Source organism: Dermacentor albipictus, chromosome 6 (assembly GCF_038994185.2).
Source record: "Dermacentor albipictus isolate Rhodes 1998 colony chromosome 6, USDA_Dalb.pri_finalv2, whole genome shotgun sequence".
Classification (NCBI taxonomy): domain Eukaryota; kingdom Metazoa; phylum Arthropoda; class Arachnida; order Ixodida; family Ixodidae; genus Dermacentor; species Dermacentor albipictus.
The window spans coordinates 437,573-462,602 of NC_091826.1; the positions used below are offsets into that span (position 1 = coordinate 437,573).

Consider the following 25,030-nt stretch of genomic DNA (forward strand, 5'->3'; position numbering starts at 1 on the left):
CTTTGCCATGGTGTTCGGCTATTGATCGGCTGCATGAGCCCGGGTGGTCGTCCACCACGCAGCTTCACATGTTGGCACATGTTGCAAGAGCGGCGCAGCGCATCCCATCCTGCTTCATTCCAGGCCAGGTAGCAAAGCGGCACAACTTCAGGAAAGTCTTAGGGCCACACGCATGCCCAGCGAGGCACATATCGTGAAAGTACCGCAAAAGTGCTCCTCTCAGCCTGCGTGGAATCACTGCTTTGAAGGACTCATGCCACTGTGCCTCTAACAGCTCCTTTCTGCCGAACACGCTCCCCACTGAACTGACGCAGTCCAAGTGGTTCACGCTTTCGTCCTGAGAAGGGGGTTCATCCGCCCTTCCTACGGGACCAGCGCCGTCGAGCATTGTAACAGTTACTCTGCTCTTAGGCTGAGTCACTGAGGAGCCACGATGGGTATTAATGTTACCCCTCCTGACAACCTCTATCGTCACAACGGTTAGCCTGCTCTCAAGCTCAGTTTCGGGCAGGGTGAGTTGAGTAGTAATGTTACTCGTCTCCCAGTCGACGGGCGCGCACGAAAGTGCGCCCTCAGAAGGGTTGAAATCTGGGCCAGTTGGTACATACTTGAACGAAAAAACCAGTCAAAAACACAAAGGACAAGAGAAGAGGTTCACACAACAATGACTGGACTATCAACTGAGGTTTATTAGAATCGGTGTAGTCCCAGCAAGGCCAGCAGAGCATGTGCAACTGCATCATCGCTAATCACATAGCATGAAAAGACAAGAAACGCTTCTATCGTGACCGACCTAGAAATTCAAATTCTTTTTCAAGTAACGCACCGAGGTTGTACTAACGCATCCATCACCAGCGTCCGCCACAACGTTGTTCTTTCCTCTCCTGTAGCGAACGGTAAAGTCGTATCGCTGCAGGAGAAGTGCCCATCGCGCGAGTCAGCCGCTCGGCTCTCCTAAGCGCCTAAGCCAAGTTAGTGCCATATGATTGGTCTCAATTATGAATGGGACTCCATCAATATAGTAGTCGAACTGTCGGAGAGCGAAAATGATCGCCAGACATTTTTTTTCTGTCACGGAGTAATTTTTCTCTGCGGGAGTCAAAGAGCGGCTGGCAAAAGCCACCGGGCACAAGCTATCTTTATGCTGTTGGAGCAAAACCTCTCCTAGGTCAAGGTCGCTGGCGTCCGTATGTATGACAAATTATTTGTTCAAATCTGGTAGCCTTAACTCGGTGGTTTCCGCGAGCGTGTCTACGAGGATGCGCAGTGCCTCCTCTTGCTCGGGACCCCACCTCCACTGCTCACCTTTCCTCAACAGCATAGTCAAGGGGGCTTGCAGTGCAGCCCAGTTTGGGATGAACTGTTAATAGAAGTTCGCCAGCCCCAAAAAGCGTCTCAGTCCACCTATGTCTGCCGATGATGGGTAGTTCAATAATGCCTGAACCTTGTCATCACACGGTAGAAGGCGTCCGCTATCCAGTTTAAACCCCAGTAGCGTTACTCGGGTTGCTGCTATATGGATCTTGGTCGGGTTTAGTGTTATCCCCGCAGACCTCAGATGCTCCGACACGTCCCTGAGATGGCGTAAGTGCTCAACAAAGGTACGTGAGTATACCACAACATCACCCAGCTATGCAAAAGCATAGTGCCACCTTGCGTGACCCAAGACACGGTCCATTAGGTGCTGGTAAGTCGCAGGCGCACCGACCAGTCCAAAGGGCATTCTGGTAAACTGGAAAAGCCCCCTGTGACAAGTGAAGGCAGTCTTCTCTCGGTCACAGGGATCTACCTCCACCTGAAAGTATCCTCTGCTTGTATAGAGCGTAGTGAAGTACTTCGCTCCGCCAACGTTGGATATGATCGAGGGAATGCTAGGAAGTGGATATGCATCCTTGCGTGTCACCTCGTTCAGGCAGCGATAGTCAACTCAAAGGCGGGGCCGTCCCATCCTTTTTCGGAATCAACACCACAGGAAACCCCATGGGTTGTCTGACCTTTCAACAACGCCTGTATTGAGCAGTTCGCCCAGAGCACTGTCTAGTGCTTTCCTCTTATCCAAACTCACCAGCCTAAGATTGCACTTCCACGGAGAGGCGTCGCCTGTCTCAATTTTGTGCTTGTATAGCATAGTGCAACCAGGCCGCTCTGTGCATACGGCGTCACATTCATTCAGAAGCGATGAGAGGCAAGCCTTTTCTTCCTCTGACAAACTGCTTGAGTTCATGGTTATATTGCGCTCAGTTTTACACAGACGATATTAAGAAAGGACAGGACGTGGACGGACGTAGCGCAAACTACCAACTGTTTAATAATGTTAAATAACGCGCTTATATACAAGGAGATATGGCGCGAGGGGGGGGGCTTGAGTTGTTCAGCAGCAGGTGGTCTCGTTCGCCCCTCACTGTGGTACACTGTGTTACCGCAGTGGGGATTATGGGCCGTGAGGGAGGGAAGCAGTTCCCCTCCGCGCCTTTTTTCTCAGTGCAGCTGGCCGGACGGCATGTTGACTTTGCCGCAACTGTTCTGAGGGAACTTTTCGGGCAATCGTTGGGTCGGTCTGCGCGCGAAGCATCAATGAACGATGTTGTCTCCGATGCTTTTTGAAATGTAAAAAAAAAGGTTTCAGGGCACCACATGCTCGCTCCCTATATCCTCCGTTGCAGACATCAATAACAATACCCGTCTTGGCGAGGAAGTCTCTGCCAAGAATTATAGGAACCGACAGGCCAGGAAGGTGAGCGAGGCATTGTCGCCTCACCCGTTTCTCCCACCGCACCACAAGCCTAGCAGCACAGCTCATGTGCACCGTGCCACTGGCCAGTCGGAAGGTCACATTACTCTTTCTGAGTCAGATAGCGTTCCGACGGAGATGTTCACACACCTCGCCGCCAAATAGTGAAGCACTTGTTACTGTGTCTAACAGCGCAAAACACCTGCGCCAGGTGACTGTAACCTCTATGAGCAGCACTGACGTGTCATTGGGTGATCTGAAACGACAAGCCAGCGGGGCAAGGAGTTCATGTGTCTCACTTCGCACCGCTGTAACCGCCGCCGGCCATGCAGCATTGCTCACCGGCGGCCCCGTTCGTTTCCCGAAAGCGCGCGCTCTCGGTTCGCAGGCTGCCTGCAATCCCGGGCGAAGTGCCCCGGCTGGTTGCGCCGATAACAGAAGAGAGCCGGCCCTTGTCAGGCTTGGCGTCTAGTGCCTTGCGCCGTTTGACCGTTGTTCCTCTCTATCGACTGCTCCCATGCAGGCACGCTCTGCTCTGGCATCCTCGGGCCGGCATGTCGACCACGATTCTGCATACCTCGGCCATCGGCAGCGCGTGCTGCATGCATGGCCTAAGGGTTGAGAGCCCAGTCAGATAAGTCCCAACCACTTCTCAGTTGTCCGTCACTGAAAGCAACCGCACCATCTCCCCTGGAACAAGCGCAAAAAGTGTCCCCGTTCCATGCACATCGCGGCTCAAGTGCCTGCGACTCTGCGGGTGGAGGTCGGTATGAGCGCAAGGCGAGAATGTCCGCCTGTATGCGCTTTGCCTCCGAGGCCAGCTCATCCAAATCCCTGAACTTGCCGCCTCTTAAGTGTGCTGCGAAGGTGGGATGAGCTTGTCACGTGACTCTCTCCACCTTCCCACAGTTTGGAGCAGAAGGGTCAGCGGTACAATAAAGTTCGCCCATCGCCCTTATGTACTCGAGCAACGATTCGTCCAGATGCTGAGTGCGTAGCTTCAACTCGTGCCGCAAACGACACTGGTAATCTGCGGGCAGGAATTTCTTGTGTAAGATCGCTAGGGATTCGGCCAGCGTGCGAGACCGGTAGCCAGTAAGCCGGAACCAGCGGGCAGCATGATCAGTCAGCCACACTGGTACGACGCGTTCCAGCATCTCGCCATCAGACAGCCCCGTTGCCTGCTGGTAAGTCGGCATGAGATCGAGGTATTCATTGATGCTGACTGAATTTTGGTACCCACTGTAGGTGGGCAAGTCCACCCTCACTCTCGGTCTAGCAGCTGTGATGGATGTCAGCAGAGTGTTCTGCATGACACCTGTCAACCTTTTAATTAGGCACATTACATCGCACAACAGCGCCTGCCGAGGCTCGCTCTGGCCAGTAATGTCTGGCACAGGAGTGGGACGCGTTGAGCATGTGTGCCGCTGTGGCTCCGTGCTCTCCACAAACTCTTGCGAAGGGTTCGGCGTAATGTGCCTCACACCTTCAAGGGTACATCCTGCAAGAGAGAGCGCCTCATGTGTAGCGCTACCTTCTTCGAAGCTCATCAAATTCTTAGGGCTAACGTTTGCCACAGTGTATGACTGTGCAGTAGCAGTTACCACCGCTTTGAATTGTTGCCTGTTGGTAGCCACCTGTTACAGCATGCACAACGGCTGTAAGTCAGCCTTGTTCTGCCATGGTTCGTTCGTGTGGTGGCAGTCACTCACACAAACAGACTCAACCTGTCAAACCTCTGGCCTCACGTTGGGCACCAAATATAGGGGTATTACTCAAGTTCACATGTATGTACCTGACCCTTCTCTGGATTGCACAGCGGCAGTAGCTCGCTAGCACTTTTGCAGCAGCCCTAACAGTCAGAGCTGTGACCCCTAGTCCGCGGTGCGCAGCGAGTTGTGACCACGGCGGGTTCAGGCCAGGGGGACAGGGTGAGTCTCGAACTTAATGTGTTTATTCACCTTATAGTACAATACCAACAAGCAGCAACAGCAACCACAAACACAAATACAAAATCACAGCGGCGGAGCATTCCGCACGTTTGAGGCGAAAGAAACCGCACAATGCTGGAACCACAAAAGAGGCTGATAACATTTCAGCTCACCCAGAGTGCATCCGCGCTCGGGCCTGGGGCGGTCAGTCACTCACGAAGGCCGAGCGCAGCAGGAGGACGGCGTGCGGTGGTCTCAGAGGCTGAATTGAGATGCGGCCAGTCGCAAGCTCCTCAGCCGAAAAAAAAAAACAAAGATGCATCGGGGGAATAGCACTTGTCCCCAAGCAGCGGAGAGGGAGTCTCCCCAGTTCCAAGAAAGGGAAAGGAGGAAACCTTGGGCTGCGGCGTCGTGGCCAGGTGCGAAGAGCAGTGGGAGGGGCGATCATGCCCTCTCCCCGCTACCCTCCGCAAGCGAGCACATGATTATCGCGTGATAACTGCGTGGCCGCTCCGGAGATAGCGGCATGCGCATGCGATCCCACAACACTGATACATTAGAAGTGTACGCTATTCATATGCCGACGCTTGTAACGCAGCTAAGATATTCGCCCCTATTAGCAGTAACATGCCGTATTAGGATAGCAGTGAAGACAGATGCCGCAGTTTCCGCAGCATGCCTGCCATGTGTTTCTATGTCACTGGCAGCTAAATGCGCCCATTTCTGTTTCTGTCCACTCAAAGTGGACATGGCTACGTTATTGTCGCAAATTGCCGATATTAACGATATTCATTACTGATACGGAAGAAACTGTTTCAATGCGCATAATGTACTCACGAGAAGAAAAATAATCTCATTCGGCACGTTCAGATGGTGTACTGGAATAGGGTAGTGTGTTGTCCTGCGGCGAAAATGTGCCTCTTTTTGCGACGAGAGCCGGGAGTGCTGAAGCACGCCGGTCTACTGCAGCGCCATCTGTCACTGCAGCCTGGAGTCATTGCTGGGAAGAGGAAAAATAATGGTGCAATAGTGGGCCTCCGGCATTGGCAGTTATGGTTGTCGCGGAGGTCATGCAGGTACATTTGGAGGTCACCGATTGTTTGCTGTGGTTTTTCCTGCCGCGTTCCCATATCCTTTATGTGCACGTCAAGCGTTGGGTTTGCAAATGTACTTTTTGAGTGTGTGTGTGTGTGTGTGTGGGCACACACATACGTGCGTGCACATTGAGGTTCATGCATAACAATCCCAACAACTCTGGGCTGCTTCAGATCGGACTATTGAAGAAGACTGGCGGTATTCTTGCCCTTAGGCGCCCTTTTACGGTGCGAAATATCTAAATGTTAACGGCTGCATTCATCACAAAGCAGCAATTTTTTGTCTTCAGTGAAACCTGGTGCCCGCTTTTCTGGTTGATACAAAATGAAAGGAACCCTGTGCAACCAACCAGGCACACTGGAGGTGCTCTTTCTGGGCTTTTCATCCTAGTGTCTTTCGAAATACTAAAAATATATGTGTGCTTACCAAACAGAACGAGCAGATGAGTGTTTGTTTGTCTTCTGCTACCGAAATTCTGAGCCATTGGCTGAGCAGACGATCAGGAAGTATTCCCTTACCACTTCCAGTGCCTCGCTACCTATTGTAAATTGCAGTTCTCTTCCAAGACTGTTAAACATTACTTTAGTTTTTTTCAGATTAATTTTTAGATCCACTCTTCTGCTTTGCCTCTCCAGGTCAGTGAGCATGTATTGCAATTGGTCCCCTGAGTTACTAAGCAAGGCAATATCATCAGCGAATCGCAAGTTACTAAGGTATTCTCCATTAACTTTTATCCCCAATTCTTCCCAATCCAGGTCTCTGAATACCTCCTAAAATAGGCTGTGAATAGCATTGGAGAGATCGTATCTCCCTGCCCGACACCTTTCTTTATTGGGATTTTGTTGCTTTCTTTATGGAGGACTACAGTGGCTGTGGAGCCGCTATAGATATCTTTCAGTATTTTTACATACGGCTTGTCTACACCCTGATTCCGCAATGCCTCCATGACTGCTGAGGTTTTGACAGAATGAAATGCTTTCTCGTAATCAATAAAAGCTATATATAAGGGTTGGTTATATTCTGCACATTTCTCTATCACCTGATTGATAGTGTGAATATGGTCTATGGTTGAGTAGCCTTTACGGAATCCTGCCTGGTCCTTTGCTTGACAGAACTCTAAGGTGTTCCCGATTCTATTTGCGATTACCTTGGTAAATACTTTGTATGCAACGGACAGTAAGCTGCTCGGTCTATAATTTTTTCAACTCTTTGGCGTCCCCTTTCCTATGGATTAGGATTATGTTAGCGTTCTTCCAAGATTCCAGTACGCTCGAGGTCATGAGGCATTACGTATACAGGGTGGCTAGTTTCTCTAGAACAATCTGCCCACCATCCTTCAACAAATTCGCTGTTACCTGATCCTCCCCAGCTGCCTTCCCCCTTTGCATAGCTCCCAAGGCTTTCTTTACTTCTTCCGGCGTTACTTGCGGGATTTCATATCCCTCTACACTATTCTCTCTCACATTATCGTCGTGGGTGCTACTGGTATTGTACAAATCTCTATAGAACTGCACAGCCACTTGAACTATCTCATCCATATAAGTAATGATATTGCCGGCTTTATCTCTCTTAACGCACACATCTGATTCTTGCCAATTCCTAGTTTCTTCTTCACTGTTTTTAGGCTTCCTCCTTTCCCGAGAGCATGTTCAATTCTATCCATATTATACTTCCTTATGTCAGCTGTCTTACGCTTGTTGATTAACTTCAAAAGTTCTGCCAGTTCTATTCTAGCTGTAAAGTTAGAATAGAAGCTTTCATACATTGGCGTTGCTTGATCACATCTTTCGTCTCCTGCGATAGTTTACTGGTATCCTGCCTAACGGAGTTACCACCGACTTCCATTGCACACTCCTTGATGATGCCCACAAGATTGTCGTTCACTGCTTCAACACTAAGGTCCTCTTCCTGAATTAAAGCGGAATACCTGTTCTGTAGCTTGATCTGGAATTCCTCTATTTTCCCTCTCACCGCTAACTCATTGATTGGCTTCTTATGTACCAGTTTCTTCCATTCCCTCCTCAGGTCTAGGCTAATTCGAGTTCTTACCATCCTATGGTCACTGCAGCACACCTTGCCGAGCACGTCCACATGTTGTATGATGACAGGGTTAGCGCAGAGTATGAAGTCTATTTCATTTCTAGTCTCGCCGTTCGGGCTCCTCCACGTCCACTTTCGGCTGTCCCGCTTGCGGAAGAAGGTATTCATTATCCACATATTATTCTGTTCTGCAAACTCTACTAATAACTCTCCCCTGCTATTCCTAGTGCCTATGCCATATTCCCCCACTGCGTTGTCTCCAGCCTGCTTCTTGCCTACCTTGGCATTGAAGTCGCCCATTAGTATAGTGTATTTTGTTTTCACTCTACCCATCGCCAATTCCACATCTTCATTGAAGCTTTCAACTTCCTGGTCATCATGGCTGGATGTAGGGGCGTAGATCTCTACAACCTTCATTTTGTACCTCTTATTAAGTTTCACAACAAGACCTGCCACCCTCTTGTTAATGCTATAGAATTTCTGTATGTTACCAGCTATATTCTTATTAATCAGGAATCGGACTCCTAGTTCTCTTCTCTCTGCTAAGCCCCGGTAGCACAGGACGTGCCCGCTTTTTAGCACTGTATATGCTTCTTTAGGCCTCCTAACTTCACTGAGCCCTATTATATCCTATTTACTGCCCTTTTTTTCTCCAATAGCACTGCTAGACTCGCCTCACTAGATAATGTTCTGGCGTTAAACGTTGCCAGGTTCATATTCCAATGGCGGCCTGTCCGGAGCCAGTGATTCTTAGCACCCTCTGCTGTGTCGCAGGTCTGACCGCCGCCGTGGTCAGTTGCTTCGCAGCTGCTGGGGACTGAGGGCCGGGGTTTGATTGTTGTGTTCATATAGGAGGTTGTAGCCAAGTACTCCACCAGGGTGGCCAATCCTGCTCTGGTGAGGGAGTGCGTTACCGGTTCTGGTCACCGGGATCAGGCCACACTCCAGGCCTGTTTATGCAATTTTATCAACACGCGGATTTCATTTTTTTTTTAATCCGGTGGAAAATTGCCGGCACCGGGATTTGAACCACGGACCTCTTGCACGCGAGGCAGGTGTTCTACCTCTGCTTCATAAAGGGCTGCTGAACCGCCCCTTGAGTGTGGTGAAAAAAAAGTCTGCGATAGCATATGTTGCTGGGAACCTCTCAGCCAATTTTTGCTGTCGTACACGGCACGTGGAACTCGCAAGTGGAGCACTAAGTCACCTTTTTCTTAAATGCCCTCTTTTCTACAGAAGCCTGCTCCTCATACCCTTCTGGAGCCTTCATTTAATAATAAAGCGTATTCCCATACGTGGCTTCTATCGGCCAATAGCTGACATCAATCAAGAAGCGCATTTGGATTAGTGCACCTCTTCCTACTGTCACTGTGTATATTTATAGACAAAGTTAGAAAAATAGGCTGAAATAAGCGACAATGTGCTTTCGAATTTCGATAATAATTACTTACTTCTGGAAGAAGCCGACCATCATCCACTCGTACTCAGCCATGGCTGCCCCCACAGGAATTAAACTTTGGCCACCCTCCTTATCAGTGTCGTGCCCAGCAGGTCTCGTTAATTTAGACTAGTTTTGAACGCTTAACGAGCCTCGAACCACACGAAACTTTAAGTCAGACAACACGCATATTTGCCAACGCACACTCACTCCTGGCCGCTCCTGGTTAGATGTCTTGGCAGACTAATTGATAGTGCTTCAAAGATGCACAAGTTGGATGTGGCTAGTATCCGTCGGTCAAGCTGGTGAAGGACAAAGCCAGTCCGTACCAGGTAGCATGATCAGACTGTAGCATATATGTTGTGTCGGCAGCGGCAGGCAAGTGGGGGCCCCCGGCCAGCGAGCGCCGACGCAGTGAAGGAGACTCGGAGCTAACTGCTCCCGATGAAAACCAGAACGAAGACTCAGCCGACCCGCGGCCGTTTATTACTAATAAAGGCTTCACATGCCAGATGACACCTCCTGATTGGTCCAAGCTCGTCACATGACAGAAGGGGGGGGGGGCATCTAGCTAAACAACTACAAAACATACATGTACAATGACACAGAGATCTGACAGGGGGCGACACTATACTACATCATCCCCCCCTGGAAACAAAGCAAGCATACAGTGAAACGCGCACACAAGACGCGCACTTAAGTCCAAAGGCAATTTCAGTTCGTTCCCCCCCCACGTTCACACACGCGCACCAGTCGCACACAAAGCACGCACTTAAGTCCACAACAGATTCAGTTCGTCCCCGCCCAAGTCCACATACACGCGCACCAGTCTTGGGCACCAAAATACAGGCAGTCACTCAAACAAAGTCCGACAAGGAACACGGCACAAAACTCACTGCACCGCAACAAGGAGCACTTTATACCTGTGTTAATGAAACTGTGGACTGTCTCCTAAATGTCACAGCGAGGCCCCTAGCCGTGGCATTTCGAAGACTGCGCTCTACACTACAGAAACAAAATCATCGAGCCACGGAGGCCGTTTTCTGTCACGATGAGGACGCGGGCGTACCTCAGAACTTTGGGGGTTGCGACGCGTATCGGTCGACTTTAATGACCCAGTCGTCCCACCATTTCCCTCCCCCTGGTTGGAAAACTGAATGTGGTTGTCACTCAAAGCTGGAGAGGGTTGCCCAGGAAGCTCCTCTCGACGTCCCAACAAGTCCTGGGAGGCTACCGATTCCCCCATGGAATCAGAGACGACTGCTGACTGCGTAGACCCGGAAGTGATACAGTCAGACAAGCTACTTAACTGATGCTTATGAGAAGACGATGTCACTACAGACGAGTCATCGGAATGACTATCCAGGTTTGAATACGAGTACAAAAAATCTTTATCACTTGTACACAATGTACTACCTGTTGGATCCTTCATCACTAGGGTTAACTTAGACACATGCCACGTCTTCCCATCACTGAGTAGAAAAGTAGATGGTCCTATCTGGGCCTTGACCTTACGAGGTTTACTGTACTTAAAAAATCCTTTCCTCTTAAATCTTATTCTGACAGTGTCTCCCACCTTGATACGAGTTGCCTGAACACCTCTACGTTTGTCTACGTATTGTTTAGTCTGCCACTGTTTCTGCAAGACCCTTTCTTGAACGTGAGGCACAAGACTGTACTGTTCCCGTACATCTACACAGAGCCGCATGGTTCCATCCTTCTTGCCCACCACCACGAGTGGAGACACCCACTCAGGAGCCTCGACGCGGTCGATGACGTCGCAGTCCTCAAGACGTCGCAATTCATTTGTGACCTGGTCACGGAGAGCCAGGGGTAGTCTGCGCAACTTTGAAGATACTGGTTTTGCATCTTGCTGCCGATGAATTCGGTGCACAAGGTTGTTGACGAGACCCAACTCGTCGCTGGAAAGGTGATCAAAACCCGGAGGCACACCTGTGGGGCTCTGCACTGAAGGAAGCGATGGTAGACGACATGTCAGCGACGTACCGTCGATCCGTATGCCCAAGCATAGGATGGCGTCTAAACCCAGCAGTGATGTTCCTGTAGTCGTTACGTGGAACGTGACGGAACATGATCTTTGAAAAAACTGGACAGTGGCTTGAAACAGGCCTTGAATGTTGATGCGTTGCTTGGAGAAATTTTTCAAGTCCACTGTTGTTTGTGACAGTCTGTGCTGTCGACCAAAGTGCTTTCCAAAATCTTCGGCCGTCATCAATGAGACAGACGCTTCCGTATCCACCGGCAGTCGCATGGAGACGCCGTTAACTACGACCGGAAGTTCCAAATCTTTAGTTTAAAAAGCGCTTACCATCCTTACCGTCAAGACAGACGCGGACGGCTGCCCTGCGGAAGTTGAAGACAGCGTCTCTGCGGAATAGACGTGTTGAACAGTATGGGTTTTTCGGCATACTGATGCAAAATGGCCCAACATGTGGCAGGCATTACACCGCCGGTTCCTCGCTGGACAATTCTTGTACGTTGCAATATGTTTCGTGCTGCCACACCGATCGCATGCACCATGGTTCCCGGAGGGGCCATGTGCGAAATGTCGGCCCTCTTGGCGGCTTCTCGGAAGAAGTCGGCTCTCTTGGCGGCTTCTCGGAAGAAGTCGGTCCTTTTGACGGCTTCTCGGAAGAAGTCGGTCCTCTTCGCAGCTTCTCGGAAGAAGTCTGTCATCTTTGCGGCTTCTCGGAAGAAGTCTGTCATCTTCGCGGCTTCTCGGAAGAAGTCGGTCATCGTGGCGGCATCTCGTAAGAAGTTGGCCATTTTCATGTCCTCCCGAACTACGTCGGCCATCTTGGCGGCTCCCCGGAAAAAGTCGGCCATCTTGGCCCGTTGACGGAACGCCAAGTTGAGATGCCTCAATTCTTTGTACATTTTCGGAGCTGAACGCGCGTTTCGCTCGATGGAAGGCTTCTAACGAGCGTCCAATTTCTTCTGCCTTGTCCAGGGACAGGGTTTCACCATGAGCCAATAACTTTTCGCGAATGCTGACGCTCGCTACCCCATGTATTATTTGGTCTCGGACGCGCTCGTTGTAGGTTGTGCCGAAGTTGCACTGTACCGCCTTCTCCTTCAATGCGGTCACGAATTCCAGGAATCCTTCTCCCTCGAACTGCCTTCGACTGGTGAATTCGTGCCTCTCCGCCAGAACATTTGTTGACGCGGCGAACAGCCGGTCAAGCCGCTGCAAGAGTTTCTGGAACTCTGACGCTGGCGGGACCGCATCACTTGACGTTGACGCTGCGCCGGTCCACTGCCTTGCTGCTTCACTTGATGCTGACGCTGCGCTGGTTAACTGCCTTGCTGCTTCCTGCTCCTCGTCTGCAAAGTACTTTCGTTGTCCCTCACGCCCGAGAGCGCTGACGAGCGGGGACGCTCGTCGCGTGTCCGTTTAGCCGCCACCGCCGGCCGCTTTGAGGTGGGCCTGAAAAAGTTTTTTCCATCGGTACCATGGAATTAACGGTGGCCCGGGCAATTCCAGAAAAACGGGAAGGTTCGCCGTAAAAGACGCCATGGCGGGTAGCATGCAGGAGACAGTGCAGAAAACAAGCCGGAGCTCGCAGCAGGAATGGGGCCCGGAAGAACAAGGGGGCGAGTAGGCCTAGGCTCGGAAGCCTTGCGATGCCAAGTGCGTCGTAGGCGTTTGCAGGCCGTGCCGACACGTAAAGGATGCTTCACTTACGAAGCTCGTTGGTTTCCCGGGGCTTCAGTCGGAACTGCTGCGGGAATCCCATCCTCGTCGCCAAAAGGTGTTGTGTCGGCAGCGGCAGGGAAGCGGGGGGCCCCGACCAGCGAACGCGCGGCTAGCGCCGGGGCAGTGAAGGAGACTCGGAGCTAACTGCTCCCGATGAAAACCGGAACGAAGACTCAGCCGACCCACGGCCGTTTATTACTAATAAAGGCTTCACACGCCAGATGACACCTCCTGATTGGTCCAAGCTCATCACATGACAGAAGGGGGGGGGGGGGCATCTAGCTAAACAACTACAAAACATACATGTACGATGACACAGAGATCTGACAGGGGGCGACACTATACTACAATATACATGGGAGCACGCACTCAAGCCCTGTCATGCACAAAGAAAACACTGCACATGCACACTACAGTTGCCTGTAGTTGCAGTCTTCTACGTAGCGCTGAAACCACGGCTGCCACACTGCAGCTTGCTAAGGACAACTGCATTTGGCTTACGTTTAGCACGTTTAGCACGTTTAGCGCGACATAGGCACCAAAATCGGATGTAATGGCATCTATGTTAACATCCAAAAGTCAATTTGAAATGCACGGCATGGTGACATTTAGAAGGCAGAGTGTTGTGGGCACGCCCCACTCCGCCATAGCACTCGCAGTGTAAGGCATTGAAGAAGGAACGGGAGCACACCAAAGGAGGTGTTTGACTGCCAATAACTCTGCTCATACTGAATGAATTGAAGTGTTTTTTGTGGCAAGGTATTTTTAAGATAGCCTATTTTAAGTTCAAAATTGGTTCAGGGCCCCTTTAACCTAAAAACTAAAGCACCACCTGGACCGGATGGCCTTCCAAACATGTTCCTTCACTACTACGCTGAAATCCTTGCTCCAGTCCTTTTTAGTGTATCCATATCATCTAAAGATTGACCGGCTGACTGGCGGGTGGCATGTGTTGTGCCAATATACACAAAAAGAAAGGTGACAAGTTACAGCTCTTTTCCTGCTGTAAACTACTTGAACATATTGTTGATAATTACATAACTAAGTTTTTGACAGACAATAAATTCTTTCCTCTTTTCAGCATGGTTTCAGGAAAGGCTTTTCTACAGTTGCACAACTAACCACAGTAATCCCAAGTTTTGTAACAGTTCTCAAAAAATATGGAAAAACTGACAATTTTCTTGGACCTTCAAAAAGCTTTTGAATTTGTTTTACACCACAAGTTAATGCTTTAGCTAAAGTACACTGGCCTCCCTTCTTTAATAATAAACTGAATTTCTGCCTATATAGCAAACTGTGTCAGAAGGGGGAAGGCTGAACACACGCAGCAAAAAAGGTGTGAAGGTACATGTGAAAAAGATGATGACGCCGGTCGGCAAAATGAGGTTGGGAGTGTTTACTAAAAGAAAATAGAAAGGAAATGAACTGTGACATGTGATGCGTGAAGTTCGAGAGAGGAAGAATAAAAAGAAGGCAAAGGTGGCTGAGCAGGGCATTTCGAACGTGGACTCAGAATAGGGCAGACGTATCTCCAGCTGTGCTTTAAAGACGGGAAGGAGCAGCTTCGGGGAAGCCAGAAGCCCAGAAGCCAGGTTCATTTGTCATAACTGATAATGCGGAATGGAAGCATTCCAGTAAGCAGTTTATTTAATCATAGAATGCATGCAAAAGTTGATGACACATCGGCTGCTCATTGTTATATCCAATGTGTATAAGTGGGTTCACTGTAAACATGCATATTACTAAGAAGAGAAATAAGTGGACGTTTCCTTATGGTCTTCCTACTCATCCTCTTACTGAAGTTAATCAATATAAATATTTGGGGGTTTGTAGCAAGCATGTGATGCCCCCTCGACATAATCTTCGTTGGCCTGCCAGGCTCAGTGGCCTGCCAGGGTCAGTTTGGCAACATTGGTCACCGTACCAATAAACACCGGCGAGCACAGCTGCTTGGCGGTCAGTCATCATTCGTCATCACCACGCTGCATAGCGTCCATCTAACAGAGGATGCCTCGAACCCTCCCTTGATCACGAATCCAGGTGGATCGTGACAGGGTTACAATAACTAACAACTAGGTTTGAGAAAACAGATGGAATTTTACGGCATTCTATATTATCTTTGGCTTTAATTTTTGAATTTGAAGTTTTCAAGGTATTTGAGATAAGCAAGTATAAATTCGAAAATGTGTATGATTAGCAGTTTCAGTTTCGGTGAGCAAGCTTCATTGCCATAACATGGCTTATAGCCATTACAAGCCAAAGATGAGAATCTATATGCAATCATCGACTGAGGTTTGCACCTACTCAATTATTCACATATTGATCACGCAGCACCTCCACTTTCTTTCCTGAGTGTATGACGGCGACTGAAGTTATGAACACTGAAGGTAGTCTGGTTCTACCTTTTGGGCATGATCTGCGTGCATGATGTCAAATATCATGGCCATGAAGAAAGTTAATGCCATTCTGTTCATCCCCTTTACTCTCACTTTCACCGGTGAGATGGTTTCTGGGCTTCTCGAGAATCGGACCGTTGCTGCGAAAAATTTTGCATTGACTCGGCACGAAACCATGGCCTTGGTTGCAGACACCCGGCAAAGCAGCACTGTTTAGAAGTAATCGCTGAGGAAGGTGCGGCAGTTGGCGGCAAACCGTCGCGGGTAGCTTGGCACTGACAGGTGATATGGCCCAAGATTATGTACGTGGGCTAGAATGAGAAGTGGCAAGTGTGCCTAGCAAATTCGTCTGCACGCTAGCTAGACGAAACAGGTTAATCTCGCCTGTAGGCAGAAGACACAGAGCTGGAGCGATCTGCTCAGGTGATCCCTACGTTCTCATAGCACATGGGAAAAAGTGGTGGATACATTGCATGAGGGGCAGTTAGGCTTATAGACACCCGTATACACCCGGAAGCATGGGATCGCCTCCTGTGATCAACCGACAGCTGCATCCAGGCTGCAACCATCTTACACGCCTAGGACGTCACAGGCAGGTGCCACTTAATGGGTTGCATGGGCAATTCTACCTTCGGCAAATAAAGTTGTTCTCTCGCTCTCTTTCTCAGGTGATCCCCTTTGGAGATACTGTCACTTTTGCAAGATTCCACACGATTCAGCACCAGCTGCGTCCGCGTATATGGCTAACGCATCCAGTGCCAAGTCACAAAATTTCGCAAAAATAATAGTCATTATCAGAGAATACTGGCCCTAGACTGCGGGCATCATGCAATCAAAATTGTACATCACACGATCCCCTGCATCACGACGAGCGAATGCAAAATGCTCCCGTAGCCTTGACCAACAATTTTTCTTTCTTATATTTGTCAACACGTGGCAGTTGTGCCAAGGTATTATGCTAATTCCACTATTCAACTATTCGCTTCGAAACTATTTGATACTTATTATTCAATACTTATTTGCTTTTGAAATTGCTTCGAACCAAAAAAACTGATATTCGCTCAAGCCTGCTAACAACTCGAGTTGGAATTCTCACGTCTCAGATTCCTCATTTTGCGACATTTGTATCCTTCAACACAAACTAAAACAAGCACCTCCCCAAAATGAGTTCATGCATACTGATTACTCATTAGGCCTAAAATGGAATACACCTGCAGCGCCTGGAGCCTTTACACTAAACGCAGTATTAACGCATTTGAAATGGTTCATTGGAATGCAGTTCGGTTACTATTTTTCTAAGTACTGTAAAACCGACTTGCCCATAACTTCCATGCAAAAGCAAAGCATCCAGACATTGTAACTTTGGTGAAAAGTGCCGAGGTTTGTCTTATTTCTTTCCTCTAAAGTAACTAATTGCCGTAGCACTTTTACCAACGTGCCCAATCATTATCATCACGGCTAGCTAACCAGACATCATTAGTCTGAATTTTTACTTCCCTATCAAGCAAGAACAAACACTTTCAAATTTTCTTTTTCTCCCAGCACTGTAGATCAATGGAATACCAGGGTGTCTACCAAGTTGACATTTCCAAGTTCCCCGAGTTTTCCAGGATTTACCTGGGTGCCTTCGCAAAATTCCCTGAGTGATGCAGAACTATGTTTTATGTCAAGACGAGCTGAAACCATTATTTGCGGATACTGTCACTCTCTAGTAAGCATACGGAAAAAAATTTTAAAAAGAACGACTTAATCCAATCTGAATACAAAGGAGTAGTGTTTATGTTATTCAAAAAGACAATAAAGGGAGGGGTTAGTAAAATGCACGGAAAATAAAATGTCGTTAAATATATGCAAATCGAGTCAGACATTCTCAAATACGAATAAAAAGGAGATACATATAGAAGCAAATATTTTCAAATACGAGCTATTTCTATCAACTGATAGCAAGCTCAGTGGTATGAGGCCCGAACATTGTCACAATTGGGACACTCTCTCAACAGCTCGTAAGTCAACCTCAACTGCCCTGACATATACTCTCAGCCCGCCCAGAACACCTCATTGTTGTGTTTCACTGTTTTAAAGAGTTTATATTAGTTTGGATAAGGGACACCTGCATCTCGGCATCAGGCAACACTTTGTTTTTTAAGCTCAAGCTCCTTCAAAATGGCGGCAGCGTGCTTCCTTTCGCGTTCATTCTTCAATGCGTAGGTACTTTGTTTTGTCTTCCTTCCGCCACTCGTTCGTTCCTCGGACCATCTGAAGCATCTTCTTGGTCAGTTGCACAGTTCACGTCCAATTTTTTTAACTCCCTAGGGGCTACGAAAACATCCGAAAAATCGGCCAGTTGGAAAAAATAAATGGTTGTCATTTACTGCCCTTAAGGGCTCGAACCGCCACAGGCACATTCGAAAACGCTCTGAAGGTCTGTCGGTACTCGTATTAGGCACGTAATACACGTAATAGGTGCCCATACTGTGACAGGAAATACCGGGTGCATGCGTGCATAATTAAGGAATACATACTGTGTCCCGTGGCAATATCTCCTTTCCATGCTTATGCTTCACTGCAATACTTTTGCATATGCTTCACCAAGTAACATTTCTGTAGGGAGGCGAAGTTGACTTTCGGGAACCGGCATTATGCAACGCACCGTGCTTTCCAAGCTTCTGAGCCAATCGCGAGGACCACAAGGGCGGAATCCGTGCCATTGCTGACAGTAGCGAATTCTTTCAATAAAGAACACGGCACCCAACGGCAAGATGCTTCATAGCAAATGCCGAAGCAGCTAGGCCTAGCACTGCAGCAGTGGTGGCTACGGCTGCCAGCGGATCTGCGTGCGAGAGCGCCGGTTCGAGGCGGCGAGGTAATCGAAATGGCAGCGGTGGTGGCTTTGATTAATGCCGTTTCGCACCTGCTGTCACGGGAAAACTTCCGGAAAATCGGACGGTAAAGAGTTCTTGCGTCCGAAATTTCAGACGTTCTCATACATTGACTCTAAGGGGTACGTGGTGGTGCCGCATGGCCGTCCAAATTATCGGGAATCCGGAAAGTCGGTCGTTGACAGCACACTGTCAAGTCGACGACAGGGTGTCAAAGACGATTCATTACGATTCCTGTCTGTTTACTCACGCCAGCATTACCGCGACTTTCGACCCTTTCAATAAAATTACAGTTAATTTTCCCTGATAGAGGCACAAATTCCCAGAGTTTTCCCTGAGTTTTTCCAGACTACTCAAAATCCCTGAGAATTCCCGGTTTTGCCGGTTGGTAGACACCCTGAATACTCTACCATTGTCATCGCTAGGAGGTACTCATTCTCTGCAACGTATTAATGATGCTACACTTTAACAACTCGAAAGTGATATGTTCATTTGTACAAAGCAAATTTTTTCTTGTTTCATACTTTTACTCCTCCTGCATGGGCCAAAATGGGCCTGCAGTATCCTGCAAATAAATTATGAACAGTGCAAGCTGGGCCATGCTTGGTTTGCTATCTCCTCAACACAAGAGCTGGCCAGTTCATGTGCTAAGAAAAGCTTGTTCCCATGTGTATGGTTCTATGCTAAGTGCAGTCACATTTTAAAGAACAATGACAGCATTACCTGGAAGGGCTACGCGTTCCCGCAGGCCAGTCCATGGCAGTAGGAACACAACGATGTACACCTGCACACAAAATAGTCAGTTGTGTTGTGTGCCAAAGCCACCAATTTGCTTTCAATTTTACTCCAACAGTGAAACTGCCGACAGGCGCGCGTTATGTTTACCGAGTTGAGCAATTTACCTGTTAGGAAAGCATTTCCACGTGGACAGACAAGACTGTTTTTCTTTTTTCTTATTACGAAGTGCCCAGTAAATTTGCCTTCGAGTAAGAACAGTAAGTGAGAGATAACAACTAGATTTTGATTTAAAAAAAAAAACTTTTCTGTATGACATAGCATAATCTTTTCATACATAGAAATCCGGCTAATTTTTTACAGCATGTGCCTCTGTTTGAGCATGAAAAAGCCACAATTTTGCTCGAAAGGCAAAGCATCGATTGCAGTAGCACAGTAGTAGAAAGCTATACAAAAAAAAATGATAGTAGTTTTATGGGCTGTATAAACTTGCAAGCATTCACTTATGAACGAAATTAACAAGCATGGTGTTACATGTGCAAGAGCAAATATGAACTCACTCAATGACCATGCACACTTGCTGTCAAAACGCTGGAGTGAGGAAGTGCGACAGCAGCAGCGCGCGAATTGACATTTGTGCTCCCTTTCGCTTCAATGTGAACTAAGCACTGAGAACACAGCATACACGAATTTATCAGCACTTGGCACACTCTGCCCCCATCACAGATCACTTTCAAGATCGGGCCTGCACAACCATGCCATACGCAACTGAATGTAGAATCGAATATTGAATATCAGAAAATAACAAACACATTTGTGCTTCCAAATTTTGTGCAAAAGAAATCACCGTACTGCACATGCTCGGGAGGCTAATCACATTACTTAGCAAGAATCCCGTTAGCTATCAGCAACTTAGGTACCTATGGATCGAGATGCATAGCATGCTCTACTGTTATTAAAAGGAAAACCAAATTAGTGTGCCAGCAGTGAGAACAACTAAGTTCGTATACGAAAGTCTGGGAAATATTTTTTATGGATAGAATGTCTGTAAAATAGAATTAAGTGCTTTCTTCCCTCTGACATTGAAGAAATAACTACAGTATTTATTTCCATCTAAGCCCATAGTTTATTATTTGAAACAGTCATAATACATGCAAACTCGAGGGTTGGCTTACATTCGAAGATTTTAAAAAATGCGCCAGTTTTTATTTGAAATCGATAACTAGATGGATGGATTGATGGATGGATGTCATGAGCGTCCCCTTTGGAACGGGGTGGTGGGTTGCGCCACCAAGCTCTTATTTCATTGCCTAATGTCGTACCGATGTTAAAGAAAAAAGAAAAGGAAAAAGAAAAGAATCCACGATGAATTTTAATAATCAAAGTTTCTGTAACCCTACTGTGAACTTTGTTTTTGTATGCCTCCCTTTTCCCAAATACCAATGGGGATTTTAGTTTAATAGTGGGTCATACTGTGCTCAATGGCAATCTTCTATTGCTTAAAAAGTATAGCCTTCCAGTTTCCGTCGAAAAAGACAGATTTTTCCATCTTTATGAAGGTAGTCTTCGTAGGTTATCGTCAGCACGTAAGTGAGGAATGCATATCATGTCACTTGGCACCGCTACGTGCGGTCATGGGCGCCGCATGCGTCTATCGTGGTCGGCTTCAACAGTAACAAGTTCTCAAACCGAGAGGCCCACCGCAAGTTCGTGCAATGCTCCAAGGGTAATCAGGTAGCGGTGCACCAAGCGCGAGAACAAAAAGTTGTGGAAGCAAAGGTCCTAGGTAACCAAACTTCTTGCAGGCCTGTGAGCATCTGCCGCAGTGATGAAGCACTCAGTGGAAGAGAGCTTGGGTGGACTTCTCCTGCACTTTTTTGTTGCTCACAAAACTTGAAGCACTCTTAAGTTCAGTGCACTGTGTGTTTAATTAAGCATTACACTAACCGTTATATTCCAACGCGACGCCAGGGAGACCAACTCATTAAAGTTTTGGGACATACAATGTGTTCTTCTGTGTTGAGGAGCATGTTTAATTTTTGTAATAAAGACTTGGTGTTTCATTGTCTTTCCTGTTAGACTGCACTGTAGCAACATAATTTCATGCATTACACTTTTTCACGGCATGTTCGCTAGCTTACAGAATACATCGGTTGTAGAAAGGATTGCTACATGAGGAGTGCAAACAATGTGAGTGGTAAGAAAAGAAGATCAAATAATAGGAAAGGAGAGAAGCAAACAGAAAGCATGTTCCTACAGTTGGCGATAAAAAGATGATTATGGAGGTAATGACATTAACCTACTACAGTACTGTGGGGATGCGAGACTCTCATGAGTACCCTGATATGTTGTTTTCCCCACATATGTCGCACCTCCTGTAATCCAGCTTTTCTGCGTAACTTAGTGCTAGCGGCGGTTGGTTTGGTTGCAGCGCATTATGAGAGATGGCGCGAGTGTGGTGCTGCTAGAGTAACCTAAGAGCGGGGTTAGTTGGGCATGACAAGGAGTAGGCTCTTCCTCTTGGGCTGAGGTTCAGCAAGTGGCGCGGATGTTCCGTGCGTGCGCCGATCCATGGTTCTGCGAGACCTGTCTCATGAGGCATACACTGGAATGGACAAACATGATCATTCGAATGCGCCACCATTTGCGTTACTGTACACGTGAAGGACCAGGCGTTGCTGCCCAGCATGGGGCGAACATATCTGCTCACTATCCGGTCGCGGTGAGTCGGACTTTCTAGATTTGTCGCGCACCCATTGGCACATTCTGTGTGTTGTGAGTTGGCTAGCAAGCATTAATGTATAAAAGGCACGATAAATGCCCTTGTAATTGTTTGCACTACAGTGTTGCCGTTACTTTCTCCCAAGAGCATGGATGAGACCCCCACAGTACAAACAGCCACTCAACAATGACCATGTGGCAACGCTCCTGAAATCAGTTCTCATAAAAAATTTTTTGTAACAAGGTTCCGAGCAATTGGTGAGGTAAAAAATGTACAGTGATTGTCATGAGTTTGTGTGTGGATTTAAGATAATGAAGAGCACGACAAAGAAGAAATGAAGTAGTCCTCAAGACATGCAAAAGTGTGGAACTGGAAACAGAGTGTGAGCGCAAGACCGCAACGAGAAGGAAGAGGAAGGCATATATGAGGTGCTGGTCAGTCAGTGAGGTGGCCTTGGGCTAGTGTGGACAAGTCTCCAGCCGTGCTCTGGAGACGGCGGCAGGTGGCTCACAAGACCTGATCCAGATAGGGGACCCACCGGCAACGCATTGTCCCGCTGTCCCCCTAAAGTGCAGCGACAGTGTATCGCAGTACCCAGGCAGGATCCCACTGCAGTTCTGGCCCAGTCCTGTGCCACAGAGGCCAGCCCAGGCTTAACCACATCTCACATAGGTGACAAGATGGAGCTCAATAGAGCTCCATTTTGTCATCTATGCACCAAGCCTCTTCCTGTGCTACGGCAGCGAACCATTTGTCAGGCCTAATCTTATGCAACAGCAGCCACCTGACAACCTGACCGATCTTGTGCCACGGCGGTTGCCCCGACACCTCTACAAGTGAGCTACAACATAAATGGTGTGGGAGTTACTTGGGTCTACCGGGGCGCAGTCTTTGCTGTGCCTCTGGCTCCGGACTTATTCGCCACTGCGAGAAAAACCCACCCCAAATGCCTGCCCCTCGACCACGCACCGTTTTCCCCAGGCGCCACGGCCGCGTACCACGACATTATGCTACGCGGCCCTTCGATTGGGTCGTGGGGCATGACATAGGGAAGGAGCTCCGACTGGGGAAGATCGCCGTGCATGGGGGAGTCGAGCTGCGGGAGGGACGAGCACCGGTCACTAGAGGCAAACGGCAAGGTGCGTGAGCAACCAGCTATTTGTGTCCCCAACGGCCCCGGCCTGGGTACATTCATGCTTTGTCAGCTTGTGTAAGTGTGGCTTGCCGAGTGGCTCTGCGTTCCACCCTTCTGGTAGTCGCAGGCGCTCGGTGCATCACATTCTGCGTGTCAGAACCGTCGCGGACCAGTGTCGGCGATGGGAAGCGCTAAGTAGTGTTTGCGAACGCATTTCGGCCCGCGTGCGCGAACCATTGTTCGATGCGGCGTGGAACTTGCTTTCCCCTGCCAACAGGGGCCGCGGGCGCCGAGTGTGCTCCGTGTGTTTGGGTGCAGTCTAGTACATGTTGGCCATTTGTAATTAATAAACGCATTGACTGTCCTAGACGTCCAGGGTTCCTGGGAGAGCGCCCATACGTACGGCCAGGGCCGGCCAGTCCTTTTGGCTCGGTGCTCGAACCTGCCGTGGGTCTATCGCCGTACGCCGTCATGCGTTGGCAGCGCAGTACCACAACCGGTGAATGAAGATGTGCGCCGTACGTTGCAATTCACCAATGGCCCTGAGCATACTTTAATAACATGTTGCGTGGTCGAAATAATAAGTGCAACAACATGTTACATCACAACATGTGCACGTGTCTAAGCAATGAATTGTTTACATGCTCAAAATAGCAAACACTGTGAATTGCAACTGGAGTGGCCCTAGTGTCCGATTCAAACCTGGGTCCCAATGTGGTGGTTGCTGCCGCTGCTTCCGTCATGTCTTTCCGACATGATACTCTACAAAGCATAGAAGTGAAAATGGTTCACTACATCAAATATATTGCAGTGACTACAGAGTCCAAGATATCGTCATCTGACAACAACGAAAACACAGGGTTTCTACCAAGGTGACATTTCCAAATTATCAGAGTTTTCCAGTTTTTTCCTGGGTGTGTTTGCAAAATTACCTGAGCGATGCAGAACTTTGTTTTACGTCTAGACAGGCTGACACCATATCACCCGATGATGTCATTCTCTAGTAAGCATGCTAAAAGACGACTTAATCCAGTTTGAATATTAAGGAGTATCATTTATTTTATTCAAAGAGAAATCACAATGGAAGGATTAGTAGAATGCACAGCAAATAAAATACCTTTGAAGAAAATGGTAAAGCTCATTGCAAATCAAGTCGAACATTCTCAAATACAAATAAAAAGGAGATGCATAGAGAAACAAACGTTTTCAAATATCCACTTCAGTCATGAATTATGATAGACTGTCAATACATATGTGTGAAACCTAGGTGGTGCTTGCGACTCAAGTGAAAGCAAATCAAGGTGATAGAATGACTCTGAGCATTTTATGATGAATCATTGTAATTACAGAGTAGCTAAATATTTTAAAATGTTGTAAAGTCAGTCATGCTACGTTTCTTCATAAAAAGGATTAAATTCCCCGCTCAAATTACATGAAGAAGTTATTCACTCGCCTTAGGCATCTCAAGAAAGTAAAAATATATATTTCAAGGTTGCTACTGATATGCCCCCATATCAATTATGATGTAAAACATGGTAGTGCCTTCACCAAAGTAATACTCTGTAACGACACAAATTGCTACATGTGTGTGGTATTTGATTGTTTGAATGTGGAGCGTGGGCACGATAACTCGAGAAAAGAGGAGGAGGAACGCACTGGACTCGCGCTTTGGATCTAACCGGTCAGCGCTGCAACCGCTTTTGTAAATACAGGGTGTCTACCAAGTTGACATTTCCAAATTCCCTGAGTTTGCCAGGTTTTTCCTGAGCACCTTTGCAACATTCCCTGAATGAGCCAGAACTCTGTTTTATGTCAAGGTAGGCTGACACCCTGTTGCTCAGTGCTGTCACTCTCTAGTAAGCATGTTGAAACAAAAAAATGACTAAATCCAGTTTGAATAGTAAGGAGTAATATCTATTTTATTTCAAAAGAAAACAGAGGGCATAGAGAAAAAGATGGCAAAGCCCATTCCAAATTGCGTCGAACATTTTCAAATATGAATGAAAAGGAGATGCATACATAAGTAAATTTTTTTGAATATGAGCTATTTCTATCAACAGATAGCAAGCTTATCGGTATGAGGCCCTAACTTTGTCATGACTAAGATTCTCTCTGCAGCTAGAAATTCAACCTCAACTGTCCAGACATACTCTCAGCCCATACACAACATCTCAGTGTTGGGTTTCAGTGCTTTAAAGAGTTTATTTTGG

At 47.8% G+C, this 25,030-nt stretch overlaps 1 protein-coding gene across 15 annotated transcripts in view; it reads right to left on the reverse strand.

The window, feature by feature from the left end:
• LOC139060737 (transmembrane protein adipocyte-associated 1 homolog) overlaps positions 1-25,030 on the reverse strand; it is a 274,253-nt gene that overhangs the window by 71,809 nt on the left and 177,414 nt on the right. For all 15 annotated transcript variants that reach the window (XM_070539794.1, XM_070539785.1, XM_070539789.1 and 12 more), the window contains one exon: positions 18,952-19,012. In XM_070539794.1, coding sequence (XP_070395895.1) covers positions 18,952-19,012 — 61 coding nt within the window. The remainder of the gene's footprint in view (positions 1-18,951; positions 19,013-25,030) is intronic.